This window comes from Pseudochaenichthys georgianus, chromosome 22 (assembly GCF_902827115.2).
Source record: "Pseudochaenichthys georgianus chromosome 22, fPseGeo1.2, whole genome shotgun sequence".
Lineage (NCBI taxonomy): Eukaryota > Metazoa > Chordata > Actinopteri > Perciformes > Channichthyidae > Pseudochaenichthys > Pseudochaenichthys georgianus.
In genome coordinates, this window is record NC_047524.1 from 35,211,415 (window position 1) to 35,236,191 (window position 24,777).

Below are 24,777 nucleotides of genomic sequence, written 5' to 3' on the forward strand. Positions count from 1 at the left end.
ATTCATTACCACGTATACCATTTCATAAAATGTTTCTTTACAAAGAAGGATAACAGCAATGCCTACAATGAATAAACTATCAGCTGTTTAATTTGAAAGCTTTTGCTTATTTTCCTATTAAAAAAAGTGATGATGCCGTGTGCAGTTTCCCCCTCCTCAACTCCTCGCCTCACGTCTGACGGCCCGTCCACACAGCGGCGTGCGTTGGAAGCTTCACCATTCACTTTGAATGGGGTGACGTCACTTTTCGCCGAACTGCATTGTGGGAAGCGACGCAGAGCTTTGCTGGCGTGGCTCGCTGCAAAAGTTGAGCAATGTTCAACTTTTGAAGCCTCGGCAGAAGCGTCAGCCAATCGAATCATATGCCAGTACAAGCTCTAGCCAATCAAACCGCTGCTTGTGTGTCAGGGGCGGGAGATTCATGTGATTGGTTGTTGGTCGAGTTTCAGACACGCCCGCCGGCAAGCTTCAACGCACACCGCTGTGTAGACGGGCCGTTAGTCCCGCCCACAGGAGATGCGAGCGGAGGAGAGAGGAGTGGGAAGCAGCAGGCGTTTAGAGAAATTACAAATCTGAGCGGTCATTTTAAAGAGACGTCCATTAATGATGACAGGAGGCACAGCAGCACTCCGTCTATATATTTACTTTTAATTCATTCACAATGTGTTATAATGAGACAGCTACAGATGCGGGCAGGCACCGGTATGATGAGTGAGGGGGAAATCTCTTTCATAACAGAGCACTCACATAATAACATAACACTATCAGAGACTGGATATAATTCAGAGAAATTAGATGTCCTTCAAGATGGCGCGCTGACATCGATTTTGGGTCACTCCCGAAGGACCAAGGAGGCAAGGAGGAGAACATTTTAGAAATGAGAAAGGGCTTAAATGTTTCTTCCCTTTAAATCTGATTAAATTACAATCTGCTTATGTTTGATATAAGAAAACAAATGCAAAATCAAAAGGTATTTTAGAGGAATACCAAAAAATTATGAAACATAGTCTGCCAATAATTTGATAATATGTATTTAATTCAATATATAATGTATCTTCGCCACTAAGCTTGCATAGTCAAATCCATTGCATTATCTCTGCTCATAAAAAGTTCCTGGTCCCCAGGTGTCCATGTCAGACGGATGTGGAGGAGTATACAGGAATAGAAGAGGAAACTCATGTCCTAAAATCCACACTGATCCATTCAGACACCATTTGGGCAACTTCTCGTCCTGCATCGAGGACGAAAGCGTGGCGGAACCCGTTCTCACACAGTCTGAAGTCTCCGTGTGGAAAGTCCTGCTTGATGTCATGATAATACTGAACAGGGCACCAGTGGTCGGTCGCTCCATAATAAAATATCAGCTAAAATTGGAACAGATAAACAGTGACATCTAAAAACAACCTTAACAGATAATTCGAGCAACTTTTGTTTTTTATGTCATGAAATATTCACTAAGTAGAAAGTATGCAGACTCTAAATGTGATTACACTGTATGTGTAGGCTTTTTCTTACCTTTCCTAGGTTTTTCTTGATGGTTAAGTCGTCTCTTTCCAATACTTTCTTCATTTCCTGACCGCCCATATACATTGCATTGGCTACACAAAGGGAATAAAACACATGATATGCCTCGTCATTGCCTTATTTCTGCAGAATTATTAAATGACAACGGTGTGGGTGGAATCAAAGCTAAACATAGTTCAAGCTGAGTACTATGGTGCGTTCCCCCGTCCTAGTACTAGGAGCAGTGGGCTCTGGTGAATATCCAAAGCGGCTTTGTCTCATCAAATCGGGGGATGTTAACAAGTGACTAAATAAACTACTCAACGCCATTCCGATTGACACGATTTTGCCTTTAGCTTAGCGTTGGTGATACGCAGACATGTGACCGTGCTGTCGTTCTTTTATAGCCTAACGATAGCTTTTTACTTCTGGCGATTGCATTTACGCTTCAAAAATTGGTTGTGTTGATATGTGCGAATTATCCTACTGCACAAAAACAAATATCATAATTGTTTATTTCCTGCAATATGATGGACACATCACATTGCTTTTTGTTGAGGGCCGACAAACACAAGTATTCACTGTAACATTACATAACATCTAAAGTAAATTCAGAAATAGTTTTTCATACGTTTATATAATATATAATAAACGTGTCCGATGTGGACGCAACATGACGTTAGCAAAATTGTTTACAATGATTGGGTCAGTGGCCTCATTTATAAACGTGGTGTACACCATCTTTTGATCGTACGCTAATTTCGAAGCAATGTTTCTTAAAGTAAAAAAGCATACTTGACGGGAAAATGTTTGACACTTTGACCCATGCGTACGCACAAACATGAGAAAAAAGAGAGATTAGAAACTGCGACACCTTTCGCAGAAGGATGAAAGGAGAGACATGTGAACAGAATACCATCAAGTGCACACAAATACATGACTTGGAGAAATAAATAAAAACGAATATGTTATTGAAAACCAACCAACATTCTCTTCATGTTCTGAAATGTATTCTCATAAATGATGCGGTAAACAGAAACGTTTTTTAATTGACGAGGTTTTGCATTTCTGTAGGTTGTATAGATATGAGTGCATGGTTTTATATATTATATAATTCTGTTCAAAATGTGATCCAACCTTTAGAGGCCACATGCTGCCACTCTTTGTAATGTTCATACTGCATCCACCAAACAATATGATGTACTTGTGACCGACTCCAACACAACTAAGATATCACGCTTTCGTCTTCATTCAGTCAGTGGAAATTAATATTAATACGGGGCGTTTCTTTGACTATTTATAGACAAATATGGGCGTTACGTGGAGCCCACACAAGTTGCACCTCATTTGTGGTTGATTGTGATTCATAAAGGGAAACCCGCGTAGGACGTGTGTGTGCAATGTTTTAATGCGTAAGCACTTCCTTTGTTCCTACGTACGCCATCTTTTCACGTGAATCCTACGCAAAGTTTTATAAATGAGGCCCGAAGGCCCTAACACTTCGGCAAAGTGCAGAAGTGACTGTTTTCTTCCCCACAGACACAATAGACTTTGCATGGCTTTTGTGTTTGAAGGTTGAAAAAAGAAAACTTAGGCCGTAACATGTTCAACAAAGAATGGACATGATGAGCATCATGAAAGTAAAGAGCGATTGTAACAAACCAGCACAGTCTCCGCTGAGTAGACCTACAGTCGGCTGTACTACAGTGTGGTCCAGAGAGCAGATGCCGCCTAACGCCAGTCGGATCAGGCCTGCTTTGAGGGCTTCAGGCAGCAGAGAGAGCAGGAAGAGAGGCAGGTAGGCCACGTAACGCAGTCCACACAGCACAGGGGTCATGACCTTCCCCTGAGGAGTCTGAGCCATGCGCTCGATGGTGGGAAACAGCATGATGGACTTAAGAATCTGCATCAAAAAACAAAGCACTTACAAAGAGCACAACAGGACATAAAAATAGACAAATAATTTGAGGTTAAAGAAGGACAGAGATATAAACATATATACATACAATCCCTGTATATTGTATATAATCAGTACAAATAATATAATAGCTAGGGTGTACACAGTGTCAGCCCATTTTATGCAGCAGGTGTGTGTGTGTGTGTGTGTGTGTGTGTGTGTGTGTGTTGTGTGTGTGTGTGTGTGTGTGTGTGTGTGTGTGTGTGTGTGTGTGTGTGTGTGTGTGTGTGTGTGTGTGTGTGTGTGTGTGTGTGTGTGTGTGTGTGTGTGTGTGTGTGTGTGTGTGTGTGTGTGTGTTGTACAAAAACAAGGTCAAACTGAGCATGTGTGTCTGTGTGTAGAACAAGGGACAGATGTTTTTGCAGACCTCATTCTGACTCCATTCTTACTTCATTTATGAAGTCTAGTTAGTCTAGCTCAGGGGTGCCCACACTTTTTTGGCTGGTGAGCTACTTTTGAAATGACCAGCTCACTGAGGTCGACCAACCAAAAATAAAATCCATGCTGAATAACACGTTTTATTTATACATGGGACAACTACAATAGGGCAGCAACAAACGACTCATTTGATAATCGATTAATCTATCGATTAATTAAATGATTAATCGACTATTCGCACAATTTCTCAAACGCTCTTATTTAGCCATCAACTTTTAGATTTAGCTTGAGGTTGTTTTAGGCATGTGGAAACTAACAATGAAGACAATAAAGATGAATACTTGATTCAAAAATACATATATTATTAAATTAACTTAACAAATTGTTTACAACATTAACATTGCTTTTTATTTAAATTAAATAAATAATATTTCACATCAAAAGAAACAACAATGTTTTAACAAATCGTATTAAATAATCTGATGACAGAACTGTGAACAGAATAGCTGAAACTTTAACAAAATAAAGAGTAACTTTGTTACCTCTAATCATTAACCCATGTTTGTATAATTGTGTTAAAGGTCACATGTCATGGCCATTTCCACTGATCATAGTTCCATTGTTGAGGTCGACTAGAATAGATTTATACTGTGCACTTTTCCAAACTCACATTGGTTTCGCATACAGCATCTCTGTAAAGTATGTGTATTCACTCTCTCCACTAAACGGCTCGCTGCAGCTCTTGCCCCCCCCCTCCCTGTGAGCCCAGTGTGCTCCGATTGGTCGGGACGTTGTGAATCGCGCTAAGCTCCGTGGAGGTGTGATTTCCTTGTTTAGCGATACACAGCGAAACACAGCCAAACTCACCCTGAGCACACACAAAGTCACAGCCGAAGTAAAAACAATAAGTGTGGCTTGATATTGAGTAAGAAAAAGGTTGATAAACGCTGTGAGAATGGGTCTGCAGAGAGAATGTCGCCGCGATCCCAACTGTCTGTTATCAGCCTGCAGCCAGGGAGGAGAGATCAGCAGAGCTGCCTGCACTGTGTGTGAGGAAGTCCGTGGATTGGTCAATTTGGACCAATCAGCGGGGGCTTAACGTAACGGCTCCGCGGACGTAACGTAACGGCTCCACGGATTGGTCCATTTGGTTCCGGGGACGACATGACATCATGATGTACCCGGAAGAATCAAATGGACAATGACGTATCTCCAACGAGGCGTTTTGGGGAGATATTTTCTGTGTTAGAGTTGTACTCGCTACATGGTGTACTTTGAGGGTTTTGACTCTGCAGACCGTTTACATGCATAAAAACCTTCATAGCACACAAGGGGACGGGCGATAACCGGAAAAGCATGACATGACACCTTTAACTCCGTGTGTTGCTGCTAGCATACACCTGACCCGGAAAAGTTACTCGTGGATGGGGCTACAGAGCTACTAGAAAGACAGTCGAACCCGGTGCATTCCTCCGTCTGGATGTGGAGCACTTTTGCTAAATGTTTAGACAAACTGCTCGTGTTACCGCCCTCACATGCTAAACTCTCTTGGCAACGAGCATTGTCCACCTCAAGACGGGAAACATTTAACCACACCTTGGAGCGCTTCTCTCCGCCATCCCCGCCGTGTGTTGCTGCATGTAGCAGCTGCGTGTGTGTAAACTGCCCCGCCCCCTCGCACACAGACGGGAGAGAGATCTCGTCTGGATTGGAAAGATCAAAAATACACCGACCACATACGACGTATTTGTTTGTCTTTTTGCATATTAGAAACGAGTTGGCGACACTAAGACTACGAGATAATGTTTGTGTAGCAATAATACCTTTCTCTTTCTCAACTTGCTACTCGGAGGGAAGTCGCTGCTATGCCTTGTGAACACTCCGATAATGCCTCTCCACGTTACCTTTCTTTGGCAGAGCGACGCTTGCTTTACAAATAAGGCAAATAACCTTTGAATGTGACATCACAACAAAATATTCTTCCTCCCATTCTGGGTGGAAGTGGTCTGTCTGTAGCTTCTGGCTCGGTCCCGCACTCATTTTGTTGTTTGTCTCTTGAACTTAATTTGAGTTTTCCCGGCACTTGACTGATTTTGTATCGCTTTGCATTCTGGGTTAACAGACTGGAAAGCGATAGGTCGCTTTTTCTGTCAATCAAGTAAACTCCTGAATTAAGTGGCAGGGAGGCCAAGGGAGGAGGGATCAAAACCGGCTTTGTCTATTTTAACAGAGCTGGATTTTTTCTTTTATGAATGACTCGCGATCTTCCAGCATTGCCCCCATTGACCGCGACCGACGTACTGGGCACCTCTGGTCTAGCTCTTTTTTCCTCTGTCTAGCAACCGGCACTAACTTGGATTTAATTCTGTCTTTAATTGGCTTGGCTTAACTATAACGATGAGCAAAGTCAACAGAGTCCTGTTGTCATGGAAACCCAAACCCCAGCTTGACGTTTCTGTAACTGATCCATGGCTTTGACTAGTTGGCTGTAATCGGTGAATAACATTGTTTTTCCCATCAAATCTAAAATAAAGTCCCTTGTGTTTTTTGTAGAGTAGCAGGCAAGAAGCTTCAATAATTCAATGAGAAATACAATTGACATTAAATTATTTGTAAACAAAGGGCCTTGTTATTTTATAAGTCATAGAGAGGAGGCGCACCGTGATTTACTTTAAAGTTAGGGCAGATCGTTCTCAGTCAGTGTTCTAAACCTTACCAAAATTACCAGATCTTTTCGTTCATATTTAAATAAAAAAATGAAAGACTAACAGGGCCAATGCCAATGTGTGGTGCATCCCTATTGTAACTAACATTGAGTTCAGGATTCCTTTTCATCATGTCCAAGATAATGTAGCAGCCAATGGAGTGTCCCAGCAGGACCAGGCGGGTGTCTCGGGGAACATGTCTCCTGAGGAAGGCCAGCTTGTGTTCAATCTGCCCGTCTAGACCAAACACATCATACCCAGCTGCTGAGGAGGCATCTGTATACAAAAAGTCGTAACATGTCTTTGTTTATCTCAGAATCTTTCCTGTTGCACTATATGTTTTTGTTTGCTTCCTGTCTATCTTCTGCCGCTGTTCCCTCAAGTGTTTACTTCCTGTCTGTCTTCTTCTGCTGATTTCTCTGTCCTCTAGCTCTCTGTCTTTTAACCTATTTCCTTCTCTTGCTCCCTTTTTTTCCTTGACTGAGGACAGTTCAGCCATCATTAATTCAAAGTTGTGTGCTCTAGAAATATAAGAATGAATATTGAAAAAGTATTCCACTGTTTTCTGACAGAGTAAAACAAATAATTGTTTTAGCCACCACTGACGTTAATTGACCGGACTTCTTTCTGAGGATTGATATGACTGCACTTAGTCCCTTGATCACAGCTTCCTCCTTAGCAACCATCTGCTATAGAGAAAGAGCAGACCACTGACTGTCCAAACTGATCAATCAGATTCAAGAACGTAAGAATGTAAGAGTAATCTGTACCTTCTACCATGTCCATGGAGTCTGGAGGTACACAGTGGCCGGCATGGCTCACTGCCCACACTGGGTGGTGGTATCCTAACTTCCTGTGTAGGGTCCGCATGAAGGTTTTGTAGAAGCCCACTACACCTGGGTTACCTGAATACAAAACAGCAGAAGATCATATTTCTTCATTGCAAAGTGCAAAACTTTTAATAACTCAAACCATGAAACCTTAAGCTTTCGAAAAACTTTACATCAAGAAAGATGCATTTTACCTTACGCAATTTAGGTGGTTATGAAATAAAGTTACCATAATAATATGTATATAGACATACCTTATTAATCCCAGAGTTAAAATGTAATGAACCAATACAAATGCATCAATGTAGAGGTGTCAGAGCAAGGGGGCTGCCATCGTGCCTTGAACCAGTTGAGGCCTTGCTCAAAGAGGCCAATGCATTACCTAGCCAGGAGGCATACTGGCAACTCTCCGGCAGCTACTAGTCCAGTCCACACTCTGTACTTGTTGGTTCAGGACTTGAACTGGCGACTATTCAGTTGCCAAGCCAAGTCCCTGCAAAGTCAGCTACTGCCCACCCGGTCTCATTTGCCCAGACCAGTTGACACATGTATTCTGCTGGTGTTTGTGCTCTTTTTTGTTTATTGGTTAAAGTATGAACCATACACATGGCAAATGGAGAGCATCTATATAGCAGTTAATAGCGTGTCTAGCCTTGGGGAACATTAAGCACTTACACAACAGAAGCCAGCCACTCTACCTCCAGACCTGTCTTTCTTAATATTGTATTTAAGTGAATGAATACAGTCAGGGGCGGGAAGGCTAAGCCTTCCCAAATATTTGTGTCACTGCATCCTGGTAAAATAAAAAGATAATGTATAATGTTTGTGTCTTTGACATTAGCGCTGCTATGTGCCCTGTACTACGAAGCCAGTTAACAGACCCTGGATATGTTTGAGTTAGACACGAGTGGATCTGAGTTTAATTACAATTAAATTGAGTGTTTCGTCAACCTAATGTGTTGCTTAAAATAATACGTCTGCATACAGTATGTGACAATGTAAGTGTTGCACGGCCAGATACGGCTCAGCTGACTCAGATAATGAAATATTGTGATATTATTCACCACCGAACCGTGCAACTCCTTCCTCTCGTTTTTCCAAACCAAAATCAGCAACATTTACAGCAATCTGACACCCTCATCAGCACCCCCCCACCTCCCCTCCTGGCTCCCCCCCCTTCACCTCACAGCCCCTGTCCCACTTCTCCCCTGTGACCCCCATGCAACTGTCCGACTTCATGACTGGAATTAACTCCACCTGCACACTTGACCCAATGCCCTCCAAATTTGTTACAGAGAGCCTCCCTGCCATCTCCCAACTCATCGCCACCATCATTAACTCCTCCCTCAGATCTGCATCAGTTCCCCCCCCCCTCTCTCAAACTGGCTGCTGTCACACCCATTCTCAAAAGACCTGAACTCACTCCTGACATCATGTCCAACTTCCGGCCCATCTCACATCTCCCCTTTCTGTCATAAATACTTGAACGTGTCGTTGCCTCACAACTTAAATCCCACCTCAGATCCAATGACCTCTTTGAGCCATTTCAATCCGGTTTCCGATCAAAACACAGCACAGAAACAGCTCTTCTGAAAATCACAAACGACCTCCTCCTCTCCTCTGACCCCGGCAACCTGAACATCCTCATCCTCCTCGACCTCACCGCAGCATTCGACACCATCAACCACACCATCCTGCTGTCCCTCCTCGAATCATCACTCAACATCACTGACAACATCACTCTCCTGCTGAAATCCTACCTCACCGACAGACATCAGTTTATCAACATCAACAACTGCACCTCCTCCACTGCTCCTCTGTCCCAAGGCGTCCCCCAGGGTTTGGTGCTTGGCCCCCTCCTCTTCATCCTCTACATACTCCCCCTTGGCAAAATAATTTGTCGCCACAACCTTCAATTTCACTGCTACGCCGATGACATCCAACGTTATATCTCAACAAAAACCATCACCCCCACAAAACACTCCACTCTCACCAACTGTCTCTCAGAAATAAAAGCATGGATGCAAACTAACTATCTCCAACTGAACAGTGCCAAATCAGACATCATCATCATCGGCCCCCCATGCTGTATCAAAGACATCCAGAATTTCAACTTCACCATTGACAGCCACACTCTATCCCCCCCCCCCCTCACATCAGCAACCTCAGAGTCATCTTCGACAGTCAGCTCAAATTCAACCACCACATCAATCACATCACCAGGACGCCTTTTTCCACCTCAAAAACATTGCCCGTCTCCACCATCACTCTCCTCCTCCTCTGCTGCTGAAACCCTGATTCATGCATTCATCACTTCACGACTCGACTACTGCAATAGCATCCTCTACGGCATACCATCCAACCTAATCAATAAACTCCAACATATCCAGAACTCTGCTGCCCGCCTCCTCACCCACACCCGCTCCCGAGACCACATCACTCCCGTCCTCCAGAACCTCCACTGGCTCCCCGTCCGTCAAAGAATCAACTTCAAAGTCCTCCTGATTACTCACAAAGCCCTCAACAATCAGCCCCCCCCCCCCCCTACCTCACAGACCTGCTGCACCACCACGCCCCTTCCCGCTGCCTCCGCTCATCAGAAGCCAACCTCCTATCCAACCCCACCCGCACCAATCACCGGACCTGGGGGGACAGAGCCTTCTCCGTCGCTGCCCCCTCCCTCTGGAACTCACTCCCCCAACCCATCAGAGACTGCTGACCTCACCACCTTCAAAACACTCACAAACACTCACCTCTTCAATCTGGCTTTTAATGTGTGATTGTTTTTGTATTATTTGACTTTAACTATATATTTATTTGTTGTTCCTTCCTTTTCTTTTCCCTTCACTATATCTGTAAAGCGTCTTTGAGCACCTGTAAAAGCGCTAACAAAATAAATCTATTATTGTTATTATTATTATATGATCGATGATCTGATTGATGATGTGATATCAGTGTGATATGAATGATAAGTGCGACACGTCGGCGTCTTCTCTGCATACGGCAGTTTAAACTGTATTTCCTTTATACTGTAATATGAATTGATAGCTTTACATTCCGCACACTGAGCTCTGATTGGTCAGCAGGCGGTGCTTTCACTGAGTTGATCTCTTTTCTATAGACGCCGGGGGCGGGCAGCGTCAGGTAAAAAAAAGTGATTTAGTCTTCCCAAACCTGAGCCTCACGCGCCGCCTATGAATACAATAGATTAGTCAAACTGACCTGGAATGATGAGAAAGAGCACTTTGTGCCCAGAGTTGAACTGACAGGAGCCAAACTTCAGGACCTCTGTGACGGCTCTGTGACAGTAGATGAAGTCTGTCTGTGGTTCATCCCTCTGCTCTGTCTCCACTCTGTCCATCGCACCAGCCCTGAGGAAATAACAAAATCTATCAAATTGTAAAACAAAAATATTCATAAACGATGTATTCATAAACAAGTGCAACTGTAAACAAATCACAAAACATTTTATAATGTTGTACAACTGCTAATAATAATGCTAGCTGGTTAACAGCCAGGCTCAAAGGTGATAGTAGCCAAAGGTTAAAACTGTTTAGTGCAAGTGCTGACTGTTATGTGCAAAACTCAACAGCAAGAATTCGATCATTTCAGGCGTGTATGTCGTTGTGTCCCTGAGCAAGATACTTCACCCCAAAGTGCTCCTGTGGGGATTGCTCTCAGTATTGAGTATGTACGTCGCTTTGGATAAAAGCGTCTAACAAGTAACATGTAATGTAATGTCATTTCAAAATCTTCAGCGTACGCAAGTTTCAAATGGAAGGAACAACACATTGAGAAGATGAACACTTAATAATCAATGGCATTTTTTATTTAAGGCTTTGGTTGGGAAGATTTGAGAAGCCAGCAGGAGTAAACATCGGAAATAAAAGAGAGGGCAGGGCAGCACTCCTAAAGCATTTTAATTATTAAAGTATTAAAATGAACGTACAACGTGAATGGCTTTTGTTGGTACTCACAGTTGTCAGCAGCTTCCGGTGGCGAATGAGAAAATGGGCCGAGTGGCGCGAGTCTCGTGAGCCAGTTTGACAGACAAGTCGGCCGTCCAATCAGTTGGCGGAGTTAGAACAGCCCATGTTTACAAAGGAATGCTCCATAGCTGCATCATGAGCTGCATCCCAAAGCTGCATCTCAAGTATTTGCATCCACGTTTACCTAACTCGCGTCTTTCCCTGGGTCTTAAGCCGCATCCCAAGTGTCTTATTCGAGAAGCGAGGAGCGATCTCTGGAAGGCGATAGTCGAGGAACCACCACACGCCCCTTACTGTGTATCCGTCACTGATTGGACGCTGTGGGACGACACGCCCCCTTGCTGTGTATCCGTCACTGATCAGTGCATTTTAAGGAGTGAAGACACATATCAAGTGATTAACTCTTAAGTGTTATACTGCCCTTCGAATTATTTATCATCCTTTTAAAAATGAGTGAAAATACATCTGAATAACAATATTTCTGTAAGAGGTTCTACATTACAAATAATTAAGCCTTGTCAGTGTTCAAAAAACACCATAATTGTATCATGGATTAAATTATGAATAGGAAATGCTGGATATCGGTGAATGCAGATGCAAACAACCCTATTCATAATTAAAACAAGGGATGATGACCAGAACAAACGAGGAAATTACAAATAAGAGGGGACGTATGGAATACCGTTTCAGCCAAAATTAAATAAATATAAATGTTTCCTTTTAACTGTACCAAAGGTCCGTACTGAACTGGAGAAAAGGGCGTTCAGTTACGCTGCCCCTCAAGCTTGGAACCTGCTTCAAACTGAGCTGAAACTCAGAGAGCTGGTCTCATTAAGCACACTCAAAGCAACTTTAACTGACCTTGAAGAAGGCCGCTGTGTCTGTAAATGCTTTGGCTAAACTTGGTGTATGACTGTGTTGTGATTGTGTGAACACTGTACAATTGTCTGTAACTGTGCTGTTACCATTCTTGGGCCAGGACTCTCTTGAAAAAGAGATTTTTAATCTCAATGAGACCTATCCTAATAAACGTCAAAATAAATTATTAAATAAATACATATATAAATAAATATGCCAAAATAAATTCTGAAATAAATAAATGAGGCAATAAATATAAATAAATACACATGTATTTATTTCATGGGACTTTTAGTCAGTCAGAGGATGAGAGACAGCTTGACACTGGCAACGTTAAGGAAGTAGGCCAACAGCAGGAGCCTCCAGCTGCAGATGTACACACTGGTGTGTACAATCCTGATAGTTCCAGATTTATCTTTAGTAGGCTAAGCACTTATTTGATTGCATTGATAATATCAATGACATTGGGGTTAATTGGTCAGACATTGAAACAAAAGTTTAAACTTGTCAATTATATGAGTAGAAGTACAATAGTCATCATTTAATTTGAGTCATCTGGGTTGAGTAACATACCACTTAAGCCCCGGGCACACTTAACGGTCGTATCTGCTGCAGTTCACTATCAGATAGACGGTTCGGCCACACGAGGCCGACATGGAAACGCAGAAAACGATAATGATAAATGGTCCCAAGGTGGGTAGATCTGCAAACGAAACGCGATGGGGGGGCAAACCATAGACATATAAAGAGTAGACGCCGCATCGACCGCTACTGCCTATTGGCGCTGACGAGCCGTGGGGCCGCCATCTTGGACCGGTCACCCGCTCCACACAGTGTAATCTGTCTGGCAGGCGCAATGAAGTGTCTGCGCATTTAATCAATCATAACTCGCCGAATACAAAACTGATTTTCACGGGGGGGGTTTCTGAAAACGTCATATATGTAGGCATGATACCGGACACATGATGTCGGCGTATTTTAATATTCATAGTAGACTTAACAGCAATAGAATATTCTGGTATTTGATAGCCTATATGTTATGTATGATAGGTATTTTGCAAAAGACACACGATATATAATATAGGCTAATATACACACACACACACATATAAAAAAACACTAATGGTCTATATGATAGAGAAGCAGAAGCAGATTGTGTAGGCCTACTACTCAGCTATTTTAATAAGTTGAAAAATGAAGAAACAATAATACATTATACATAGACAGAAGTTATATATCAGTAAAAATTCATATCTATATCTATGTCAGAAAAAATGAAAATCTACATCTATATCTATATAAAAAATGTAAATGTTCAAGTTATACACAAGAACATGACACCACCCCGCCCCAAACCATATTTACACAAAGTTGCTCATGAAAGTTGAAATGAGCTAAAAGCCCTGAAAGAAGACTGTTTTGCAGAGCTTCTTTCTCGTGCTCGCTTTCTGCAGGTCAAGAGAGGTGAGTCTGGCAATGTGGTGTAGTCTTATTTTCAGAAACACAACCAATGACAACAAGTTGGAATAATGGTTGTCGATGCCAAACTGCGTCTCCTCAATGTGTTCCCCAAGCTGAAAAACATCCTCCGTTCCAATCTCCTCCCGGACCATGTAGGTGACTGTCGACTCCTTTGGAGCTTGCCTTGTTGAAGCTTGGCGAATCACCCTCTCTGCAGCTCTCAGCACCTTCACTGTGCCTTGTGATGGAATCACTAGGCCACCGTTGTTTTTCAGGGCTAGAAGGTGGTAGCTCTCATCAAATGATGAAGGTACAGCATCTCTGACATCTCACACGGCACACATCACAGGACAGCTTTCGCAGAATCTGCCGGACTACAAATCCTGCGATGTAGACCAGCGTATTTTCCACCAGACCACCGAACCGAGTGGGAAGATAGCTGTGGTCACTCACAACAGCCGAAATGTTGGCGAATGGAGATGGGTGCTCTTCAGCAGTTTCAGCAGAGGACATCTCTCCCGCAGACTGGGACACAGTGTGATCTTGGGCTGCCACATTGCCTGTCTCACTAGGTGAAACACCACACCGAACCATCAGGCGGCGGAAGATGGCCTGGAACTGGCGTGCAGATGGATGTTATTCCAGCCACCTTGTATGGAAAACAGGCGCACAATACATACATTACTCATAAGTCATTTTCAGAATTTATTGCAATTAAAAGAACATCAACCCTACCTGACGCTCTGATGGAATTAAATAGGAGCTCCAAGTGATCCTGGCTGAACCTGTAGGTGAGGACATACCGCTGAACTTGGAGCAGTTCAGGAATCACCAGCATCAACATGTCGATGTTAATGACAAATCCGATGACTGACAAGTACCTGCAAAAGAAAAACATTTTATTACTCTGATCATGGCAAAACATATACAGTATACTTGTAGGACACTTAGCTAACTAGGAACAATGTAATTGCAGAACTGGGATAACTTGAGAACAAGAACACATGCAAGAACACATGCAATACATACCATTTTGACACCTACATGTGCTTGATGTTGTGTAATACGTACCATTATAAGCATCTGGGACCTCAAAAACACTGAATACAAGGTCATTCAAATAGAAACAAAACTGCAAATTGAAAAACATTGAAACAAGAGAACATCCAGGGGTAGACATTAAGGGTAAACTGCCAACTCCGGGCCGGTGGAATTGTATTATCACTGGCCCCACCATTGTAACCACTGGTCCGGAGCATTCGTCCACCAAAAGAAAAATCGACTAATAATGAAGAAAATTAACACGTTTGTTGCAATAGTAGCCTAATTTATGCACTAACTACATTACTACTTGTGCTACAACATTTGAATCATCAGTTATTCCTCATTTTCCTCAATTGTTTATATTTGGTTTATTAAAATAATGATATTGTGGTCATTGTTAAAAAATGTCTGCTATTATGAGTATTATTATTTGTACAGGGTTAGGGTTAGGGTTCCTGTCATTAAAGGGAGGCAATCCTCATGACACGCATTTTTAAATAATTATCATCCGATAAAACAGACCAGTCTCTGCCAGTCTCTTTTTTTTTTTTTTAATCCGCTGATGTTATCAGTGATTTTAAACTGATTAATTACCGAAATAACATCAACCCTGTGGGCGGCGCCATTTTGACGAGTCACATGACTTATTTTACCGGAAGTGACGTGAACTATGCGTTTGGTGTCGAGGACAAATTGACGGATGTGCTTTGTTCATGTTGTTTACTCTAGTTACTCTCACAATTCTATTGAAATATGCCTCATTGTATCGCGAAACATTGCCACAATTCGGATAGGAACAATCCACGGAATGCTCGGTTCCATCTATTGCCACCGGGTAAGCGTAGGAAGTACGTTCGGAGGCAATGGCTAGCGAAATCTGCTCGGCCCGAACCGAAAGATCCACAGGCACATATGCAGCGAACATTTCAAGTTTCCGGACGACTACTCTGAGAGTATGATGAAACATAAAATGGGATTTATTAATCAACCATTACTTTTTTTTTTCAAAGGTGTAAAATAAGTGAAATAAAATTATAGTTTATGATTCATGAAAAAAGTGTCGCCTGCTTGTATGCTGCCCGCAGCTCCACCCACTACCCACTCACTCACAAGCTCGTTTAGTTAGCACTGAATGTTTACCAGGCATTGTTGCTGCTGCTACATGTCGAAAAGAAAAAAAAAACGTACCTTGGGCAATTTCTTTAAAAAGACGGCCAAACAACCTGATCAAGAAGACCAACCGAATGTAGCTGGTGGTAGCACATCGTACGTTGTGACTGCTGCTACAACAGAACCGAGAGAGGAGGGAGCTAACGTCAGTGCTAGTGCTAACTTGACAGCTAACGTTAACTTGGGGGCTGAAGAGACACAAGAAGACGAGCCAAGAGAAGCTAACTTGATGACTACAACTACCATAGTAGAGGTCGAAGGAGATGTGGAAGAAGATGATGATGCTACTGATGACCACTCCACCTGTTCTTCCTCTTCCTCCCTGCCTGCTGCTCGAGATGGGGGGGGGGGGGGGGGCGAAGTTGCTGCGGTGGTCCCGCGGCCGCCGGCTGGCTGGACCAGCCAACAGTGGAGTGAGTGGATCACATTTTTGAGACATTTTAAGTTGATTTAATTAAACAGTCAAACGTTACATTGGTGGTCCGTGGATTACTTATTATCAAGTTGATTGAAGTTTGCGTAGCCCATACATGCTCGGGAAATCTGTTGACATGAACATGATCCATCGGGACGTTTCATGTAAATGTAGACCTGTGGCACCACCCCGTGTGCAACAGATTTTCTCTATATAATAGGCCTATGTCTGTGCTGTTGCTATTAATGCACGGATCAGCATTTACCCCCCCCCCCCCCCCCGCAAAAAAAGAAATCCCGGCTCCCCCGGTGACCGTGGTATAGTTCGCACACTGCCCTGCACCAGTAGAAGCCAACTCCATCGATCAAGCTGGCTGAAACTTTCTCTCCCTCTTCTTCTCATGCTCCCTGTCACTCTCCTTTAACTCCTCCGGTGACTTTCTTTTATTTGTTTTTTGCCTGGCTACCGCTGGTATTAAAAACATTTTGGCGAATGGTTAGGCGGCGCGATAGTCTGTAGTGAAGGAGCGCGCTCACGGGAGCCTGCTCGCGCTGTGTTCCGCAGCAAACTGCTGTTTGCTTTTCACCCAACAACGACAACCGACTCACAGAACGCTATGTTGTAGCGTTGATAAACGAAACAATTTAACTAAGTTGCTAGTTAAAATACCAATACCACAGGAAAAAAATGTAAAGCAATATTTTTAGTGGCCCGAGCGGGCAAGTGGAAAGTACGTTACTACAAGATAGATGCAAGCCTGTACAGGTAGAGTTATTTAAAGCATAAGAGTCGGCTGGGTTCTGGAGGTGTGGTTACAGCATTGTGCTTGGTTGGCGTGACCTGGGCCTGGTGGTGGGGCCCAATGTGATATATTTTCATGGGGCCCAATATCCCTGGCGGCGCCCCTGCATATCATTAACTAGAACTAGCTAGATCTGATATATTTGGACATAAACGCGAGTGAAGTCTAACCGGACGCGAGAGAGAGATCAGATCAGCTGCTGCTGACGGAGAACACGCAGCTCTGCATGATCACAGCTCCGTCCGCTGTGACGGATCGTTGAGCGGAGCAAAATACACTAAGAGTTAGACCTACAGTAACACACTTAGCTATTTTATCTACTCTGGAACTAGCTAAACTAGTTATAAATATATGTATTCTTTACTGTCGGCTTATTACAGGTTCAGCGAGCTGCACGAGACTGACGGGCTGTCAGCAGAGGGAGAGGAAAAGAGAGCACCCCGTTTATTGTTCCCATTTTATTATCCAGAATTACTGTAAACCTTTGAATAAAGTAGTTAATCTACTATTAGTAATTTGTTTAAATGTTTTTCAGTAACATCAAATAAATCTCACGTACCCCCTGCAGTACTCCAACGTTTACCTAAAACATTCATTTTCTTCACGCTTTAATTAAATCTGCTTTCCAGTCAACTTAAGATCATTTCAAGAATATTTTGGACTTTCAATCATCTTACCATTTCTGTAGATTCATACTAAGCAGTTTCTTTTATTTTCCAAAAAATATGTATTTTGTTTTATATTTTGATATTTTGAAGCCCAGCCCAGTCACTCCGAGGGGCATCCAGGTCTATTGATTAAATATGATAATATTTAGACAGTATGACAAACACAAAAATCTGTATTCTGTATTTAAGCAATCATACCAAACCTACACTTTCTGCTTGAGTTAATCTCCGTCAGAAAGTAGTTCCTATAAAGTATAGTTCCCTTGGTAACGCTAGCCGATCAATCGAACACTCCTGCTTCCCCGGTTACAGTTATTGATATAATTATAGTAATTAATATATTATTAACCAATTTATTGAAAACAATTTATTTACAACAATTCTTGAATTAGGCTATTTATTTATTTGTTTACATATTTAACATTTTGGCTTCAGAATGAAGGTGGATGTTCATGCTGCCATTAAAAGTGCAATTTTTGAAACAGCTCTCCATGAACTCCATGCCAGACTTTTTTGCAGGTGGTGCTGTGGTGTTCACGGGTAGGTTATCGGAAGAGCTTTCCTCCAGTGGCCGTTTCATGGCGTGTCCCGGACCGGCAAAAAGCGCGTTGCTCCACATATTTCTGTTGTCCAGAGATGGAGCCCAGTAGCTGCGAAGCGATGACTCATTTTTATGCCCGCTAACGGACATGATTTCTCTGGCCTCCAACCCTGCCTCCGCCAGCCGCTGTATGCAGGTGCTTCTGACGCAATGGTTTGTGTAACGCGTAGCAGTGCCAGCCTCTTCACTAATGCGGGTCATCATGGACCCCAGGCTGTTCACCCCCAAGGGCTCCATGCTATACCACACCGCATCCCCAGGCTTCACCGACTTCCTTGGATGGTGGTAGAAAGCCTTTGCTGATTCGGGCATTTGCTTTCTTGTTCCAGTTCGAAAAGCAAACTGCAGGCAGTTTGCTTTTCGGCCCAACGGTATATCGTTTTTCTCAGACGCGGAGGGATACTGACTTGTTGTGAAAAGGCACGTTCTATTTGACCGTTGTTTGATCGTGGAATCAAACACGCCTATTGACCAATCAGAGAGCTTGCTCACACCTATGTGTTATAGAATGTTTAATAGAACACAACCATTAAACAGTAACTAACATGTAAAGCACAAGTGAGTCATACTTGTATAATTCTTCTAATTTAAAGACATCTCAAATAGTAACAACTCATATATAATCATGGTTAGGTGAAACACAATTAACAGAATTGATATTGGCATACATTTTTCAAACAACTTCATTATGGCTCACTGACTGGAATGCGTCGGCCAACCACTGAAAGACTTCCAAAGGAAAGGTAAAGGAATTTCAAATTCCACCTTTGTATTGCTCACTCTGATGTATGGTGCTGTGCTCTGCGATGTGACTCTCATGAGATCTACACTTTCATTAAACCCTCTATCGAGATGTGACTGCACAATACTGATAAACTCCTTGGCATCCTTATCTACACGCTCCATTCTAAGAGCATTATAAGCCTTTTGAATCTGCATTTTGGCATGTTCCTTATACTGAGCCACATATCTATGTGCCTCCTCGGCATGTTGATTTGAGGAATGCAGAACCTCTGCATAGATGGAATCAACCTGAGAAGCGATATTGACGTTTTCATTTTTGAGGTATTTGATCAAACTCTCTGCTTTTTCAGCAATCACCTGAAGCAGGTCATCAAGTGTTTTGTGGAGCAAATCAAACCCTCTGTGCACAGAATGTCTGAGCTGAACATACACAGATCTAGTAGAAGACATCAGGTTATCCATGGTCTCCTTTCCATTGACAACGACATCAGTTCCAGGTAAGGTACATTTGATTTCCCTGATGTATCTAATAATCGTCTCAACTAGGCTGGCAAACCGTAGCAGTGTCCTGTCAGTGGCTCTTGATACAGACGAACAAGCTTGCTGAAGCATCTCCAGGCTTGAGAGCTCTTCTTGAGATCCGGGTAATGTAAACTTGATGTCACTTAAGGACTGTGTGACTTTATCTAACAAGACATGGATATGGTCTTCACCATATTTCAACCGTTGTCTAGCCTCAAGAGACAACCTGTCTACAACATCCTGCACACTCAGGGAATGCAAGCCTTCAGAAGCCTTCCTGTACATGCCTTCTAATTGATCAGCCAGGTGTTTGATTGAATTATGCAATGTGTTAAAAGATAGAGGCATCTCATGATATGCTCTCTCTATGACGTTAGAAACTGTGGTTTTCAGCTTCATTCCACCTTGGTTTACATCAAAGCCAAAGTGGTAAGTGTGGTACTTGTTAAAGAACTTGAGGACAGCGTCTGTCATAGCAGGGATCCTGTCCTTGGTGCCCTCAATCACATTAAGGAAGAAGTCGAAATTCCATGACATCTGTAAGATCATCTTCTTAGAGTTTGTCAGCGTAGCTTTGGCAGAGAAAACATCAATATCCCTTTCATGAGAGGACTAAAGTTGAGGAAAGAATTTGTGAATAATAATTGTTAAAAGGTCACGTTGCACTATAATGCATTATTCCATTGGTAGTTTTACTTGTATTTTGCTGTTGACAATTTACAAATAAAGCAGCTTAAGATGTCTTACCATGGAGCGACTAAAAAGTGTTCCATTCAACTGTGACGGAGACCTCCGCTGAAACTGCCATCCAAGGAAACCAGATGATGGACAAGACATAGAAGCAGTTATGCCATCTTTGCGGGAAGCGAAGCGAAAGCTCATATCAAAAAATGTTCGGCTTGACACATCAACATTAAGAGTATGACGAGACTCCCTTTAAAACAAAGAAACAGTGGTTGGTGAAGTTATTTTTCTATTCCAGGAGCAATAACTTTTTGAGATTTAAATTTGCAGAAAATCTTCCTTGGGGTAAAAGTATCTTACATTGAATCAGCCAGAGGGGTTTGGCGCTTCATCCTGACAAACAGAAATCAGAATACTATCATTTTCGTATAAATGAAATAAAATATTTATTAAAAAAAAAATGTTATAAAAAAAAGGAGTAAGAATAAAAAGATAAAATAAACTAAGATATAAAAACATACGAAATGTAGTACATGTCCAATAAATTATCAAATAACAAATACAAATATAACACTGTATGCAAAATTATTAGGCAAGTTTCACCTGATATGCTTAAATCCAATTCAATTCAAGTTTATAGAGCTTCGAAAATATGCATACAAATTATGATATGGTCAAAATACTCACTTGCCTAATAATTGTGCACACGTTCGATATATTATATCCACTTCAAAAAGTTAAGTAGCAGCATACTGTCACTCCGAAGGAGGAGTTAAACCAACTCAGTCTCACAAAAAAAACGTGTAATGGCTACGTTGGTCCACAGGGCACAACGTAGTATATTCACAAATAACCATATCAAGACGTGACATGGATACAATATTTTTTTCCTATTCATTTCTAAAGACCAGTGTCCATATCACGGGATTGCAAACCTTCCTAGCGTGAGAAAAAAAACGTGGCGGACACCCGATCTATTTTTAGGGCAAATTCCTAAATTGTAGGATAGTTTGTGGATGTGTAGGATCTATAGTTTGATAGATATTACGAAGATTATTTGAGGTCTCGCCAGGAGGACGTGTATATACTACGTATGTAAACTACAGTGGTTGCTCTGCGCGTACCACCTGAAATTGTGAGATTGCTACGTCTTTCCCCCTATTCATTTCCATTGACCAGCGTTCATGTCAAGTTATCGTCAACTCTCACCGGGTGAATATTTATTATTTCCAGGCTCGCCGTTTTCATAGTAACTAAGGGACGCATATCATTCCCCTCCCTGTCAAATGATTTTACAGTGATATCGGCAGTACACATTTCTTTTTTCAGAGTTTTGGAAAGCATCACGCTACCCATAAGCCTCAGCTATCTTTGAAGCTTGCTGATTGGATATCTTACTCACAATGCACGTTGTAACAGAATGACAAACACTTGCAAAAATGCACAAAATGCACTAAAGCCAATGTTCAAAGCTTAACAGTTGAAAGCACGACCTGTTTATAATCTTCAAACTGACATGATGTTACTCTCCAGATTGAGACCTCTCCAACAATGTTTTGTGTTTACTCCTAAAACCAAGTTTACATTTAGCCCTTTCCTCTTTTTTTTGGTGAGAATGGGTTAAACAGTCTTCCTGTAGCACTCTGGAGTGCATTCTGGTTGAATAAGTCTTTCATATACTTTATTGATTTAACAGGTACAATTATCTCGCTCAACTAAAGTCAGTTACAACAGAAAAAACCCTACCCAAGATAATAATAATTTGGTAGCTCTGATATCTCTAATAACGAAAGAGTCTTCGCCAATTACTTTAACCTGTTAAGCCCCAAGGTCTCAGGCTCGAAAATGACATGCCCAAAACAAATGACTATATAGTCACTTCTAAAAGGGGTAAATTAATAATCTTTTTTCTCAAAGCAATGAGAATACCTGTGAGTTGGATGTAGAAAAGTCAGAATCAATATAGATGTTTTTATTTTAAAGTAAATTCAGATTGAACAAAAAACAAACATTACTTATAGTGAAAACCATCCTTAAATGATGGGATAGTAGCCAAAAACCTTTAGGAATCCTAATTATAACATATAAGTATCACGATTGATGCAAAACAAGTGAAATTTGACCTTTTTAGAGAGGTTTAGAAAATAAACCCCACCTCTGGGGTCATTTGGGTGTATTTGCCACATCTCTGAGTAGTGTTACCAATGCCATGTCCATCTCATTAGTATGCAGAAAAAGTGACAGGTCGCCCCGCCCCTTTTCGGCCGGAAGTCCCGCCTTATTTGACCCGAAGTCCCGCCTTTTTATTTTTATTTTGAAAACCGGAAGTCCCGCCTCGTTCGACCGGATGTCCCGCCTCGTTCGACCGGATGTCCCGCCCCCGCTTCCGGCGGATGTCCCGCCCCCGCTTCCGGTTTACAAAATAAAATTAAAATACAATTAAAATTAAAAAAATGAGAAAAATAAAATGCCGTTGTTTTCAATCAATTAATATGCATAGGATATATTCTTTTTTGACTTTTTTCTGTAGAATCTTGACAAAACTATTACTTGTTCTTAAATGATGACCTATTTGCTGGAGATGAGATGAAAAAGCTACAACGCTTAAAGAACTTTTTTCTAAAAACTCTCAATTCTACACTGACTCCCCCCACTCAACGCAATAAGTCCCACCCCACTCAGCAAATCATCTAAAACGAAGGACCCCACCAAGACGACCGTTGAAAACTAGCCATGGATCTGAGAAAAACCAAGTCTGATGTAGCCTACCCTTATTATCACCAGGATAATGGATAGGGGCTTAATGACTGGATGGTACAAAGTAGGGGAGAGGATGTTCCCGAAGAAGAGCTCTCCTCTATATGTAATAGTATTGTAAACGAAACACTTAAAGTGGTCCTGGAATCTTCATTTTTCAGAAACATTCTGTAACATTACCGAAGAAATTACACTTACTCTTTTTCTTGTGTTACCAAGATACTTTTAGATACAGTTTGGTGTTTCAAAAATGCATGATTTTATACCGGTATGGCGGAGAGATCAAAATATGTGGTTATAATGGGAGTGGAAGGGACATTTTTGTCCGCGAGTGGCTAATGTGTGACTTTTTTTGTTTAATCTGATTCTGTGCAAAAACTAATTATCAACCAAAATCAATGTTGTTGCTAATCTTTGACATATCCAAGACTGTTAAATAAAAAAAAAGCCGACCCCACCAACATTTATTATATGGAAAATAACTGCCTTTTTGTGCATGTTTTTCATAGAAAACGCAAATTCATGTTTTCAAACTGGCAGTTCAAGGGTTAAAATCCTGAACATAAGTTAATATTTGGTATTTTTGATCAGGACTGAAGTTGATTGAAAGATTTAACCCCAAAAAGTTTAAAAAAATATTAATCTGTTGTCATTTTAGAGCAGTTTTTGGAAGTGGACATTTTTGTCCCGAATGACTAATTTGTAACTTTTTTGTTCAATCTGATTTTGTGCAAAAACTTATAATGCAAAAAAATCCATTTTGTTGCTAATCTTTGACATATCCAAGACTGTTATGTTTTGGAAAATAACTAATTTTCTCTGTTTTCATCATGAAAAAAAACAGCGGTTTCATGTATTCAAAATGGCATTTAAAGGGTTAAAATCCTGAAAATGATTACATTTTTGGTATTATCTTCTTTGCTTTAAAGATTGAACCCAAAAAAGTTGTGAAAAAAACCTTTTAATATAATGTTTTTATCAAAGTCTTTTACTGTGGACATTTTTGTCTCGAATGACTAATTTGCGTAGTCGATTTGGTACACAGTGAATTAAAGACCGATTTGAAAAATTGAAATTCCAAAATAGATCGAGAAAATAGCCTTGTTACAAAAAAACAGGCCATTTGCACAAACACAATAACCAAAGTTATTGCAAAATGAAAAGTGAAAAATGACCCATATGGACAAAAACGTCCACAGTGATACCGGAGGGTTAAAGAAACCTGGGTTCCTTGCTGTATCCCAGATCAAGCTGTTGTACTTGATTCAAAATTAGAGACAAAGCGCAGAATTCAATTTTTTTTGGGAAGTTTTGCTTCTATTGCAAAATGTAAAATGCACTAAAGGAATGGAATACTGTTCTGTTTTATAATGTTGTTGTTTTTGTTTAAATGGACCAAGCTACCAATGCATTAGTTGTGCAACCCTGTGTTGCAGAATTGAAATCTAATATTCTAGAATTCTTGAATATTTAACTAGACAAATAAAAAGTAAAAATAGTGTATGCACTTACCTTAGGTTTTTTGACAAAACATGTTGCCAGTCAAAGTTTACGTCACTGTGTATCAAGTTGCACTTTCCATTTAGATCAAATACTCCATTGTCTAATCCAAGAATTGCACTGGCTGAAGGGACATAAGCAAAATGTAATATTATATTTGGCTGTCTATTATAAAGCAACTTATTGGCT

At 41.4% G+C, this 24,777-nt stretch overlaps 2 protein-coding genes across 5 annotated transcripts in view; both read right to left on the bottom strand.

Moving 5' to 3' along the window:
- Positions 1 to 1,015: 1,015 nt before the first annotated feature.
- Positions 1,016 to 11,407, bottom strand: ldah (lipid droplet associated hydrolase). 4 transcript variants are annotated; one of them, XM_034112098.2, is made up of 7 exons: positions 11,351 to 11,407; positions 10,596 to 10,744; positions 7,314 to 7,448; positions 6,650 to 6,819; positions 3,166 to 3,406; positions 1,516 to 1,598; positions 1,016 to 1,298 (listed from the first exon to the last, which is right to left on the bottom strand). In XM_034112098.2, the coding sequence occupies exons 2-7, from the start codon at positions 10,732 to 10,734 to the stop codon at positions 1,176 to 1,178; spliced, it is 891 nt and encodes a 296-aa protein (XP_033967989.1). In that variant the 5' UTR covers positions 10,735 to 10,744; positions 11,351 to 11,407; the 3' UTR covers positions 1,016 to 1,175. The 4 variants fall into 4 exon arrangements, 2 of the variants coding, with proteins under 2 accessions (XP_033967989.1, XP_033967988.1); XM_034112097.2 differs by having other exon boundaries at positions 1,016 to 1,364; XR_011645211.1 differs by having other exon boundaries at positions 1,211 to 1,298; positions 3,194 to 3,406.
- Positions 11,408 to 18,132: 6,725 nt separating this feature from the next.
- Positions 18,133 to 24,777, bottom strand: part of apoba (apolipoprotein Ba) — a 110,261-nt gene continuing 103,616 nt past the window's right edge. The window contains exons 26-29 of the mRNA XM_034111570.2: positions 24,601 to 24,712; positions 20,692 to 20,724; positions 20,395 to 20,581; positions 18,133 to 20,259 (exon numbers count right to left, since the gene is read on the bottom strand). Coding sequence (XP_033967461.1) covers positions 19,075 to 20,259; positions 20,395 to 20,581; positions 20,692 to 20,724; positions 24,601 to 24,712 — 1,517 coding nt within the window. The 3' untranslated portion in view covers positions 18,133 to 19,074. The remainder of the gene's footprint in view (positions 20,260 to 20,394; positions 20,582 to 20,691; positions 20,725 to 24,600; positions 24,713 to 24,777) is intronic.